The sequence below is a fragment of the Enhydra lutris genome, unplaced genomic scaffold (assembly GCF_002288905.1).
Source record: "Enhydra lutris kenyoni isolate GAN:26980312 unplaced genomic scaffold, ASM228890v2 scaffoldscaffold11, whole genome shotgun sequence".
NCBI lineage: Eukaryota > Metazoa > Chordata > Mammalia > Carnivora > Mustelidae > Enhydra > Enhydra lutris.
This window is the reverse complement of record NW_019154095.1, coordinates 23718610-23732803: the sequence shown is the minus strand read 5'-3', so window position 1 is coordinate 23732803 and position 14194 is coordinate 23718610. Positions and strand designations below refer to the sequence as shown.

The 14194-nt window shown below is 35.2% G+C and overlaps 1 protein-coding gene across 1 annotated transcript in view; it reads right to left on the bottom strand.

Annotated features, from left to right (window-relative positions):
- Positions 1 to 2908: 2908 nt before the first annotated feature.
- The window catches only part of LOC111144520 (zinc finger DHHC-type containing 2), a 70937-nt gene continuing 59651 nt past the window's right edge, over positions 2909 to 14194 (bottom strand). Inside the window, exons 11-13 of the mRNA XM_022498839.1 lie at positions 8401 to 8513; positions 6012 to 6086; positions 2909 to 3615 (exon numbers count right to left, since the gene is read on the bottom strand). Of these exons, the coding sequence (XP_022354547.1) occupies positions 6046 to 6086; positions 8401 to 8513 (154 nt within the window). The 3' untranslated portion in view covers positions 2909 to 3615; positions 6012 to 6045. The remainder of the gene's footprint in view (positions 3616 to 6011; positions 6087 to 8400; positions 8514 to 14194) is intronic.

Here is a 14194-nt window from a genome sequence, read left to right as displayed (position 1 = left end):
AATAAAAGACAACAGAAGAACTGAAGCTTTCTGTGATAATCAATTTTTTAATTCGGCATCAACAGAATTCTACTTTGGAGCAGGATTTTTTTCTTTTTCTCCATTAAGCACCTTTATCTGTCAAACAAGAACTGTTAAGTATTAATAAATTCAGGTCAGGAGAGCGCCTTACTCTGTAGTAAAACCTTCCCTGGAAGATGCAACACGAAGGATAGTTTTTATAAATCATAAGCTAGTGTCTGGGTAATGAGAAGCTCCTTTACCTAGCATAAACCAGAGCTTAAAATCACTTATCAAAAGACCCCCTTTGGTTTCGATGGTGCTCAGAAGTAAGTCAAAAGATGATTCATCTTAACACATTTTTCCCGCAACAGTAAGCTAACAAATACTGAATCCTGGCTACAAACAAGAACAAAGATCTACCTTTGGGCATTGTCACCAGTTGTCTTTTTTGCGGTCCCTTTCCAGCCATGAGAAAAAGCTGCAAAGTGATTTGTTTGGCATTGCCCAAGCAGCCCTATCTTAACTTTTTGTTGGTGTAAGGACAATTAAAGGATGAGCTCTTAGTTACCTAGGCTGCATTATAGTAGAAAATCCTCTTATATCCTCTTTTTCTGAGGATGGAAATAAACGGAGCATTGTATTGTGGGACACATGTAAGTCAAAATAGGGAATATCTGCTAGTTTATATTATAATGGAGTAACAATGTTTTCACGAAGCATGACACATGACTACTGCCTTCACTTTTTAAGAACACGTTCTATAAATCCGTTGTATTTGATTTCTCTAAGGAACGTAATTATTGTCAAACATGCCGTATTCCCCATTTATCTGTTGAACACCGTGTACTCAAGCTTCACAGTCTGTTCCTAATTGTCCTCAGAATCATATTACCGACACATACTTTTCTCAGAAGACCTGTGTTCTGACCAGGTTGTAGATCAATTTTGTCTGTAGTAACTCTGGTAGACTATTAGGAGAAGTAAGTGTATCTTTAAAGTGATTTTGATTGTCAGTGCAAAGGCAAATTTCATATAAACAGCTAATAAAGGTGATCAACCAGACTTTATTATGGTAGAACAGGAGGGAATTCATGGATAAGCACTGCCTTAAATGTCCCATCATTGTATTTAGATGCAACAAGTTTATCTTTGAAAATACAAACCCTCTTTTCACTGCACAGCGGCAAATAGTTAACTACAGTATATGAAGTATTTGTACAACATTTAAAAAAATTCTTAAAAATTTTACCTATATGGTAGAATTTTTAAAAACAGGAAAAAATCAAAATTATCAGCTAAATGGAGTCTCAGGATAGCTGAAGTATAAGTGTCTTCGGGTTTGAGTTGAACAATTAAAATTTTTAAAACAAAATGTTTAAAATGTTTTTAAGGTAATTTTATAAATATGTACAAAATGTAGGTCTATTTGATGCTTTATTCACTCAGGTAAACTACGTATTGCATATCTAGTGAGATATGCCATCACTTCTAAAAATGATAACCACCTAGATTAAAAACAAACAAAAAAACACTTGAAAGATTACCCACTGTGTGAAAACAAAAAGGGAACCATTACAACTTAATGGAAAAAAATTTATTTGTAAAAAAAATTGTTTTGAGTCTGATTCTAATGTGTACTGACTCATATATTTCAATAATTACACAAAAGACCTAATGGAAAAATTTAACAATACTCTAGCAAGGTAAGGAATAAAACACCCCCTTTTTTTTTTTCTTCTATTTTTGACGAGAAAGAACACGTCACAGAATCCTGTCCACAAAAATGGCTATAGTACTGTGCTTTGAAAATAACCTGGCTGCATATAATTCTTAATACATCACGTGATGCTGTCGCCCTTAAGACTTCCAGCAGTAGCTATAGGTTCCAATCTGGCACTTCAGGTAATAAAAAAATGATGACCAAAAAATGCTTTAAAAGTAAAAAGTAAAAATGCATCATATCTTCCAAGAGTTCCTGAAACAGATTGTCAGATCAATGTCTTTAGCTTTAAAAAAAATTTAAAAAAAAAATCTGAAAAGAGTGCCATCCTATTATTCAAAGAATTACACTCAAATGATCTATAAAATGGATTTGGCTGACATTGATTCTTCCACAAACTCATTTAAATATAAAACTTTACATTTTTAGAAAGAATGAATATTTGCAAGGATCTTGTTTACTCCATTATCCTCTGGTCTACTAGTCTATCATGTGTTGCATTTTTGTCTAATTCAGATTTTGAAAAGTTTAATATCATTTTCTTTTCGATTAAATACCAGTTCCTTAGCTGTGTAAGTTGTAAAAGATAATCTGCTTTAAATTCTCAAAATCAGTACCAAAAAATGTTTAAAGCTTATTCTAATCTCTAACATTTACAAAACTTACACTCCACTCAAAAAAAAAAAAAAAAAAGAAAACTTTTTCAAATAGTGCATACAAAGCACAAGAGCTTCCTAGTATATTTACTGAAGCCGAACATTTTGGCATCAACAAACACACCACTTTAGTTTACCTTAAATTCAATTTCCAAACAGCATACCATTTAGTTCATATTGAACTAAATTTCTAAAAGTACATGATTTCTTTTAATGATTTGCATAATTTAACCTTAAGTATTTGAAGAACTATGAAGTTTAACTGTCATACTTCTAATGACGGGACACAGAGATAATACAGATACCAATGGAGGATTAATCTATTGGCCCATTAAGAATTGTGAACAAATTCATTATTTTTGCTATGTTCAAGAGAACAAATAACCTAAAAAAAACTGAGACTTTAAAAAAAGCCAGACTGGCAAAAAAAAAAGAACATCATAAATCAATCTTCATAATTGTTTTTATAGATCTTCCCTCAATTTAAGAAGATCAGAAGAGATGAAAAATATTTTGGATATAATCATAATGTATTAGTGATACAAATTTATGTATGTATTGTGATAAATTTATAATGTATTGTGATAAAAATTTGCTAGCTAGTTACTTATCAGTGAGTTCAGGCTTCAATGATCATACTTCTTTTCCAGCAGTGAACAAAGGCTAGAATTAGACTGAAATCTGACAAAAATGGTGGTAATTTTCAACTGTAGGCCACTTAAAATTTATAATGAATTCATAGTCATTATAGTTCACTCAGTCTGGGGCTGGAGTCACAAGAGAGGGAATGAACAAGTCTGATATGCTACCTCCACCTCCCAGGTAACTAATAAAGCTGTCATTATACTGTAATTTGAAATCTTTTAACTTTCAATATCTTAATAGGCTCAATTTTCTGAATCAGAAAATCAGATGATTAAAGGGCTTTTTATGTGGATACATTGCACTACCCAAATATTTGGGTGAAAATTAGCCCATGACTTTATTCCAAGGTTTTATGATAGAAGGTATTTCTGCCCTTGATTCATAAACTTTAATTACTCCTAATATTTAACAGGAATTCATGTTAGTTGAAACAATCTGTATATTGGGTTAAAAAATGTTATGTTTTTTATGCAACAGCTTAGAACTAACCAATTCATATTCTGCACATCCAGCCAAAGGGAAATGGGAGCAACAGGCCAATGGTGCCTTCCTGTGGGAAGCCTCTTCCTTCCACCTACACAGCACTGAAACCTTGAAATGAAACAAAAATCATGAAACTATTGTGTTAACTACAAAAAACAAGCAAACAAAAAAACTAAAACAATTCACTCAATGTTTGTTGAATAACATTCCTTGTTCAAAACTATTTTCTGGGTTAGAGAGCTCAGATATACTCTTGAATACAGAACCCTACATCAGTGCTTCTCAAACTATAATGTGCATATTACAAGACCAGAGGATTTTGTTAAAATGCAGAAAATGCAGATTCTGATTCAGTAGGTCTATGTCCAAAATTATACATTTCTATTGAGCTCCCAGCTGATGCTGATGCTCCCGGTTTGAGGCCCCAAAAGTGTTCCTTTCTGCATGTGTCCGAGGGCAGCAGGAATTTAGGAGTGACAGCTGAGTTGGAATAGGGATTTAGGAAAATAATTTTGAAATTTCATGTGTGTACAAGCACAGCATTTTTTACTTGAGTAGGAGGGAAGGCTGAAAAGACAATGTAACTTACAGAAAAGTGCTGCTATGGGTCTAGGTACATAACTATCTGCGAAGTATGATGAACTAATATTTTATAAAAGGCCCACAGGTCATTTACTAATGTACTTCAAAAAGAAAAGAGAATATGAAAATATTCAGTAATATAATTAAATTAAGCATATCAGTATCAAGTAACATTATTTACTATAATATATAATAATATAACAAATGAATTGCAAGTCTGCGAGGTAAAGCAGAAAAAACTATTTGTGAAACTTTTAAAAACTATTTGGAATAGTAGCTACCTTGGGAAAATTCAATTTTTTAAAGAAACATTTAAATGTCACTGGTTAGGACAATAGAATGAAAAACACTACATCATAAAATCACAAAATTTTTTTACACCACAGCTGATTCATGCTGCCATTTGGTTATTATGACCACTAATGTCATATATTCATGTGTAATAAAATCAAGTTTCTGTGAGATTTTTAATTTTAATTATGTTATTCTATCACTTATTTACAAAATGGTTATTTAGAACCAACTATGTGTCTGGTATTGTAAGAAGTATTGAGAATAATGATCATCAAACCACACTGGTCTTGTGTCAAAATACTGGGAAGTCTATGTGACTTACACACATATTACTCTGTAAAGTTGTAAAATATTTAACACATATGACCTCAGAAACATTGGTAATTAGAACTAATGATTCAAAATACTGAAAAAAAAATCCTATGAAACCTTATATGCTTTATAGAATTATTTCTACAAAATAGTTTACTTGTGGTATTAGTGATTTAGATTTGTGTATTCAGAGTTACATTTTAAGAATTACTTTCAGAAATTTAATATTCTCTTCACTATTTATCAAATTAAGATTAAATTTTCACTATGCTAGCCATAGTTTTGATTAGTCTGATCTACTACACCACCATATACAGTCATCCAAAACCAAAACATCAGTCAACTGGCAAATTGCCAGATCAGTATTTTGCAGTTATCACATAGCTACTCATAAAAACCAAACCAAAACAAAGAAACAAATTTAAAAAACAAACAGATTTTGGGATTAAAATAGTTTAAAAAACAAAGAAAAAAAAAGCAGATTTGGTGAAGCACTTTGACACAAAAGACTTTGTTTTAGATTCCCCTCTCTTGCTTTCTTTAGACTTTAGGATTCTAGACTGAAGTTTTATAAATAAAGATTTATTTGATAACTTTACTGTTCAACTCTACACTGGGTTTATGCTAACAATACATACAGTTTGTCTTGTTTGGATGCTTATGGCTTTGTTCCAAAGGGGCTCTTTTTGTATTGACTGGAAGCTTATAAGTAAATAATCTTTTAAAGATTATTTAAATTGATTTGGAGCAACCGGTTTAAAAAAATTTATGGCTTAAAGAAAATGATTTGGAACCCTTGTTATTTTAAAGATAACGCATGCTACAGGGTCCTACTGTAACCAAAAATAGGGATGAGGGAGGTTTGCACTAACAGATATAATCATCTTTCACCACTTAGACCCAGTGAGATTCTACTGATAGATGGTCAAGTTTATAACTACTGTATATCAAAAGGATAGAAAAAAGCAAAAAGAAAAAAAATTGCAAAGTCCTTTCATATGACAAGAAAATCATCATGTAAAGTTCAATAGTTTAGGAACAATCCTTGCCATTTAGTGTATTGCTATAAAAATGAACTTTGTTCATCAACTTATTTCTGTTATTTGTCAAGTTAATGTTACACACTAGCTGATCCCAAAGCTAGGTCCACATTCAAAGTTCTCCAGCATGAATAATAGGATTTCAAGGGTGAACTAAAACATCTTAAAATTTCAGTCACTCAAAAATCAATAATAATATTTATAGCCTATTTGCCCTAAGAGAACTTAAAAGCTGTTAAAAGTATAAAACATGACGATAAAGGAAAAACATCTTACTTTCATAAAGTATGAATTTATTTTGTTTGAAGAGTTAAGTCTCATTCTCCATGGTTAATGCAGGATTGCTCATACCTTCAAGAAAGAACAAAAATTAGCATTTTGTTTGTGGGGGTGGGGGAGGTGTTGCTTTTGAACAAATATAAGGCAGAGACTTGTTTATCCATCCCTGAATCTCCCCAATATATTGCTTCCAAAGGTGCCCTGCGCATAGTACAGGTTTGTAAGATGGTCACACAGAAACACACACATACATACGATACAGTGTTGGCAACTACCAGTGTCACAAAAGGCACTTTAAAAAGAGATATACAAGGGATGCCTGGATGGCTCAGTTGGTTAAGCACTGGACTCTTGATTTCAGCTCAGGTCATGATCTCAGGGTCCTGGGATCGAACCCCAAGTGGGGAATCCGCGTGGAACCTGCTTAGGATTCTCCCTTTCCCTCTCCCTCTGCCACTTCCTCTGCCTCTCTCTAAATAAACAAATAAATAAATAAATAAACAAAATATATACTTAAGGGAGAGGGGGGGTGAACAAAAACATGAAAGATACACTGGACCTGGCAACCCTCACATCATCGTAGAGTGCTCTTCCTAATTCTACATTTCCCTCTGTCATTCTGGTGAAACTGATCTTTAAGGCCTTTCTCACCTCACCCTTCTCATGTTTCTCTTCCTTCTTTTGTAGCACTCTTTAAACTTTAAATAAGTTCTCAATTCATCCATCCAAGTAACAGAAAATTAACCTAACGTGCCAAATGATTAACAGCACACAGAAACTAAGAAATCGCTTCTATGTTAATGCAGAACTATACGAGGTAACATGAATTCCTTCTGAAAGAAAGGGAGCTCATTGTCTTTCTACCCCCCGAAAATTGACCCCCAACTATACATCACTTCTTTGCCTCCAAGGAAACTAATAGATCCAAAGGGCTAGTAGGTGGCATCGATTTTCGTTTAGGCAATGTCTAGTCCTTCGCGAAAATTGAAAGACGGAATGGCAGATTTGAAGGTGACGAGAGAGACGAAGTTATGGACACCACACCATGGGGCTCTTCGGAGGGCATGGATATTCCTTGAGAACAAGACTCTTTAAAGAAAGCCTGTATTTTAGAAGAATGTGACTATAGATTAATTAATGACTTTAGAATTTTTACTTAGGACTATTTTTCACTATCACTAAATCACAAAGAGATTTCAAATAAAACAAAAAACACTTTAAAGTGCAGGGAGCCGGGGCACCTGGGTGGCCCAGTCAGTTGACTGTCTGCCTTCGGCTCAGGTCCTCATCCCAGGGTCCAGGGATCAAGCCCCGAATCAAGCCCTGTATCCAGCCGAGCCTGCTTCTCCCTTTCCCTTTGCCCTTCTCACTGCTCAAGTTCTCTCTCTCTCTCTCTCATGCTGTCTCAAATAAATAAAATCTTTAAAAAAGTAAATAAAGTGCAGGGAGACAAAGTCAGGCAGCACTAGAAGTGAGTTTGAAGAAAGGACTAGAAATAAAGGGAAGATTTTCTGGCTAATAGTGCCTTAATCATGGATGTATGGTTTTATACTTATTATAGGGACACCACACATATACACATGTACCTGCAAGTATGATCACACAGAGTCCTGGTTCGAGCCCCACATGGGGTGGGGGAGGGTCCCTGCTTAGCGGGGAGCCTGCTTCTCTCTCTTTCTCTGCCCCAACCCCACTTGTGCTCTCTCTCTCTCAAATAAATAAATAAAATGTTGAAAGGAAGGAAGGAAGAAAGGAAGAAAGGAAGGAGGGAGGAGGAAGGAAGAAACTAGTTACATCTAAAAGAGGGTAGTTACTATAAACATCATACACTGACTCAGTGTCCAAATTGGGATCTAAAATCCAGTCTAACTTCAAAGCCTTGCCTTTTCTTTGCCAATAAACTATACTGACCAAATTAAAGATTAAAATCAACAATAATAACAAGAGAAATGTGAGTGGGATTTGAAGAAATAACTAAAGTTATGGTAATTATGCAGTAACTTTACTGGATAGAAATCTTCAAGTAAAGGAATCATATAATTTAAGATCTTTTTTACTAGATATTTTTCAATCTTTTGTCTGAGTTGATTACAATTTTCCATTAAATATGTATATTTGCATCATTTTATTAAATAGGCAGTAGTAACTATTTGTTTCTTAAACTGGGATAAAAGCAATGCAGATCTTTCACAAAAATGATCTTCAGCTAATAGACATTAATCAAAGTACTTTAAAAACAGAAGTTCCTGAAGATAACTCTACATTTAGCATGGGAGTTCAACTCCGAAGCAAGAAAGATTCTATAGGTAATATGATGGAATTTCTGCACTACTTTCACCTTTTAAAAATAAAATCTATTAAAACAGCCAAGTAAGCACACCCTTACCAGCTTTGCCTTTTCCGGGGTTTGTGCTGCTCTCTGTCCAAGACTGAGAATCAGTGAGAAGGTGGCTCTGGGACTCTCGCAATGGCTTTGCAGGAAACGGATGGTTTTCAGAACTGAATAATAATAATAGTCAGCACAATCATATGTTAGCTCTTGAATAGTATTGAGTGCAGTGTTTCTCAAAGTATAGAATTCAAACCAATTCCCAAGAGAATTTGGGGCAAAGGGAATAAGGCATGTTCACACTAACTCACAACAAGAAAACTGTTCTTCCTTCCATTCTCTTTTCATTCTTCTGAATACAGTAAGTTGACAATCTTTAACTTTGGCAAGTCTCCATTTTTAAAACAGAGAACAGGCTTCTGCCTATTACTCTAGCAGGTGAGGGAATCTAGTTAGAATTTAAAAGTATTTTATCATCAATTTTATTTTTTAAGCTATATTCTATTTATGGCAAATTATACCAGTTTTCATTTATGATAGTGATATAATGTTTGATTTAAAAATTAGCTTCAGGGCACCTGCATGGCTCAGTTGGTTAAGCAACTGCCTTCGGCTCGGGTCATGGTCCCGGAGTCCCAGGATCAAGTCCCGTATTGGGCTCCCAGCTCCATGGGGAGTCTGCTTCTCCCTCTGACCTTCTCCCCTCTCATGCTCTCTCTATCACTCTCTCTCTCTCTCTCAAATAAATTTTTTAAAAAATCTTAAAAAGAACTATTGTTCTTTAAAAAAGATAAAAATTAGCTTCAGTGTCAATTTAAGTAAATACATTAAATAAAAATATAAGGGTTTGTAAGTGGTATATGGATATGGAAAAAAATACATGAAGGTAATGGTGGAAAGACAAGTTTGAGAAAAACTGTCCTAGTGTTTCTAAAGTGGACTAACTAGTCTTGAACAAAGAATTCTCTATCCTTCATCTTTGAAACTGAAACAACAAATTTGAGCACTATCTTGCAGAAATGTTGAAAACATCTGACATCATCAGGTCTTACAAATGTGACATTTAATTTGGGGCATAAAGAGCCTTAAAAGAAGAACGTAAGTTTTAAAATTTAAGTAGACATGCTACATATCGACATTGAATGGCATGAAAAAATATACATGAAAATAACATTTCACTTAGATAGAAAAAAAATATTGGCATAGAAACTGTATGTGTAGTTTTAGAATACTCTGAAATAGTAATCACAATAATGTTCAAAAGAAAAAAAATACTTGAAATTCTTCCAAGAATAATTCCACATACATGAGTTTGACTATACTATATTTTTGAAAGGATAAGCTTTTGTTCCTTAATAATTACCTCATACCTAAAATTAGAAAATATGTCAATTTTGTGCAGCTTTAACATCCCCTTATTGAAATTTGGGAGGCAAATCTTTAAAAATAAAAAGCATGTCTCCTATATACATGAAAAAAAACCTTTTACTCTCATTATTCTTCAAGAGAGGGACCAGGTACAGCATAGTAACTAGGTCCTGGTTTAGGGACTCCTTGCAGATTCGTTACTGCTAATAAGAATCTAACAAATGGCAAGGAAAGATCCATTCATTCAACAGTATTCACTGAGTACCGATTAGGTCCATGGATATAGTCTTTGATCACATGGAAATTTCATTGTAATTTAGAAGGAATAATAGTAAATAACAAATAAAGAATAAGTCTGGTGACATAAAAGCCTATGACAAGAGAAAAAGAGAGGTATGGGGAAGTGGAGGAGCAGGTTGCTATTTTACAAGGAGTTTTCAAAGATGGTCTTTACTGTGAAGTTACACCCGAGCTAGAAATAAGAAAAGGTCATAGAGCATTCAGATACATGGAGGAAAAATGGTGAGGGAGAAGAATTGGCAAGTACAAAGGCACTAACTAAGGGACAGGCCTGGTATACTTGAGGACCAACAAGATCTGCGTGTCCGAGGATTGTGAGTGATGGTAAAGTGTCAAGGGATGACATCAGAGAGACACTGGGGTCAGATTAGACCAGACAAGGTAAGGACATGCATTCACTTTTACGCTGGTTAAGATGGGAAGCCAGTGGAGGGTTCTGAGCACGAGAGTGACACAGTCTGATTCTTAATGGAGAACAGGCTAGAGGGCAAACATGGAATCAGAAACATTGGTAAGGAAGGCATAAAAATAATCCATGTGAGAAATGATGGCTCAGACCAGAAAGCAGTCTGAAGGTGGTAAGAAGGTACTGGGATTACTGGCACATTTTGAAGGGGCACACGAAAGGATTGGTAAATGGAGTAAATGCAAGGTAAATGAAAGAAGAATCTAGGATGACTCCACAGTTCTGGCCTGAGCACCTGGGAGACTGAGGGTCACTAACACTGCCATACGGAAGAAGGGAGGAGAAAGAGATTTGAGCTAAAGGGGAGGGTGTTGACGTCTGACAATCAGGAGTTGTACTTTGCTCCTGTTCAGTGGGAGATGACTTTTAGATATTTAAGTGCAAATGTTGAGTAGACAGACATAAAACTCTGGAGTACAGGGGAGAGATCATCACCTGCCCTCCTAATTTGACGTGGGCTAATCAGGGGAAATTATAGAATTACATAAAAGATATTTTAGCTGTCAAAATCCAATCCCAAAATTTAAAGGAAAGGGAAGAGGAGCCCATAGTTGTTACAAGATCATCTAAACCGGGCAACGGTGCGAGAACTAGGATTTCTCCCAAAGCCTGCAGTACACGTAATAGAAGGAGGACAACTATCTCAGAGACCCAAACCTCCTTGAACTACAAAAACCACTTAAAAGGCAAAAAATAGGACTGAAGAGTACTAGCAAACTTTATAAAAGTGAAAACATTCTAAATAATCTATTAACAGGAGATTTTTCTGCATCAAGATATAAGAAAAACCCCTAACCCTTGAATGGTCAAGAGAGCCAAAATTCAGAGGGCACACCTCACTGAGACTCTGGTGCTTTTGAATGACCCCATAAATCACATCAGAATGGCCTCCTCATTAACTTGTAGAGTCTGGTCTGTACAAAGGTCAGCCTAGGAATGGGGTGGCCAATAGGCTTCATCTGGTGACAATTTAAAATGTTTTGGAATGGCTACCAGGGTCAGTGACTCAAGAAAAATTCTGGGGTCATGATGGGCTCCACCATAGGAAGTACTGTGATCAATAAGAAAGCCACAAGAGATGGGAGGAGTGTGGGTACAGGTGTTACGTACATGGCATTCCCAACTAAGAAAAATCTCTAAAATTAAACTAAGAATGATATTATGGTTATGCTCTTGCTATCAGCTATCATTTCAAAATCAGAGGTATTGCCTTATTCAAATAAATCAGTCTTAAACATGTAAAAACTAGTGTTTCAAAGTTACAAATTCATACATAACATTAAAAGTTTAAGTAGTTTTGCCTTTTGCTAGTTAGTACCAAAGTCAGAATCAAATTTTGAGGTCGTCCTCAAATTCGTGGCAAACTAGAACCAGAAGAGACTTCAAGCAATGGCAAAAGTCTCCAGACACTAAATTTCCAAGACTCCTTCCCTTTTCTTTCCACTGACATGGCTCAGATAATGTCTACAGGTTTTGAACAAGCATTAAGAATACAGTGTACTCTTAAATGACACACTGGACCAGATGGACATCACAGATATATTCAGGACATTCTATCCCAAAGCAACAGAATACACATTCTTCTCTAGTGCACAAGGAACATTCTCCAGAATAGATCACAACCTGGGTCACAAATCAGGTCTCAACCAGTACCAACAGACTGAGATCATTCCCTGCATATTTTCAGATCACAATGCTCTGAAGCTAAAACTCAATCACTAGAGGAAATTTGGAAAGAACCCAAATACATGGAGGCTAAAGAGCATCCTACTAAAGAATGAATGGGTCAAACAGGAAATTAAAGAAGAATTGAAAAAAATCATAGAAACAAATGATAATGAAAACACAACTGTTCAAAATCTGTGGGACACAGCAAAGGCAGTCCTGAGAGGAAAGTATATAGCGATACAAGCCTTTCTCAAGAAACAAGAAAGGTCTCAAGTACACAACCTAACCCTACACCTAAAGGAACTGGAGAAAGAACAGAAAGTTCCAGCAGGAGAACATAAATAATAAAATTTTGAGCAGAAATCAATGAAATAGAGACCAAAAGAACAGTAGAACAGATCAACAAAACTAGGAGCTGGTTCTTTGAAAGAATTAGTAAGATTGATAACCCCCAGCGAGACTTATCGAAAAGAAAAGAGAAAGGTCCCAAATAAATAAAATCATGAATGAAAGAGGAGAGATCACAACCAACAGCAAAAAAATACAAACAATTATAAGAACATATCATGAGCAATTATATGCCAGCAAATTTGACAATCTGGAAGAAATGGATGCATTCCTAAAAGCATACAAACTACTAAAACTGAACCAGGAGGAAATAGAAAACCTGAACAGACCCATAACTAGTAAGGAGATTGAAGCAGTCATCAAAAATCTCCCAACAAACAAGAGCCCAGGGCCAGACAGCTTCCCAGGGAAATTCTACCAAACATTTAAAGAAGAATTAATACCTATTCTCCTGAAACGGAGAAATAGAAATGGAAGGAAAACTTCCAAACTCATTTTATGAGGCCAGCATTACCTTGATCCCAAAACCAGACAAAGACCCCATCAAAAAGGAGAATTACAGACCAATATCCTTGATAAACACAGATGTGAAAATTCTCACCAAAATACTAGTCAATAGGATCCAACGGTACATTAAAAGGATTATTTACCATGACCAAGTGGGATTTATTCCTGGGCTGCAAGGTTGGTTCAACATCTGCAAATCAATCAATGTGATACAATACATTCATAAAACAAAGAACAAGAACCATCTGATACTCTCAATAGATGCTAAAAAAGCATTTGATGAAGTACAGCATCCTTTCTTGATCAAAACTCTTCAAAGTATAGGGATAGAGGGAACATACCTCAATATCATCAAAACCATCTATGAAAAACCCACAGCGAGTATCATTCTTACTGGGGAAAAACTGAGAGCTTTTCCCCTAAGGTCAGGAACACAGCAGGGATGTCCAATATCACCACTGCTATTCAACATAGTACTAGAAGTCCTAGCCTCAGCAATCAGACAACAAAAAGAAATAAAAGGCATCTGAATCAGCAAAGAAGAAGGCAAACTCTCACTCCTTGCAGATGATATGATACTTTATGTGGAAAATCCAAAAGACTCCACTCCAAAACTGCTAGAACTTGTACAGAAATTCAGTAAAGTATCAGGATATAAAATCAATGCACAGAAATAAGTTGCATTTCTTTACACCAACAGCAAGACAGAAGAAAAAGAAATTAAGGAGTCAATCCCATTTACAATTGCACCAAAAACCATAAGATACCTAGGAATAAACCTAACCAAAGAGGCAAAGAATCTGTACTCAGAAAACTATAAGGTACTCATGAAACAAAGATAAAAAGAAATGGAAAAACGTTCTATGCTCATGGATTGGAAGAACAAATATTGTGAAAATGTCTATGCTACCTAGAGCAATCTACACATTTAATGCAAACCCTATCAAAATACCATCAATTTGTTTCAAAGAAATGGAATAAATAATCCCAAAATTTATATGGAACCAGAAAAGAAACTGAATAGCCAGAGGAATGTTGAAAAAGAAAGCCAAAGTTGGTGGCATCACAATTCCAGACTTCAAGCTCTATTACAAAGCTATCATCATCAGGACAGTACGGCACTGGCACAAAAACAGACACATAGATCAATGGAACAGAATAGAGAGCCCAGAAATAGACCCTCAACTCTATGGT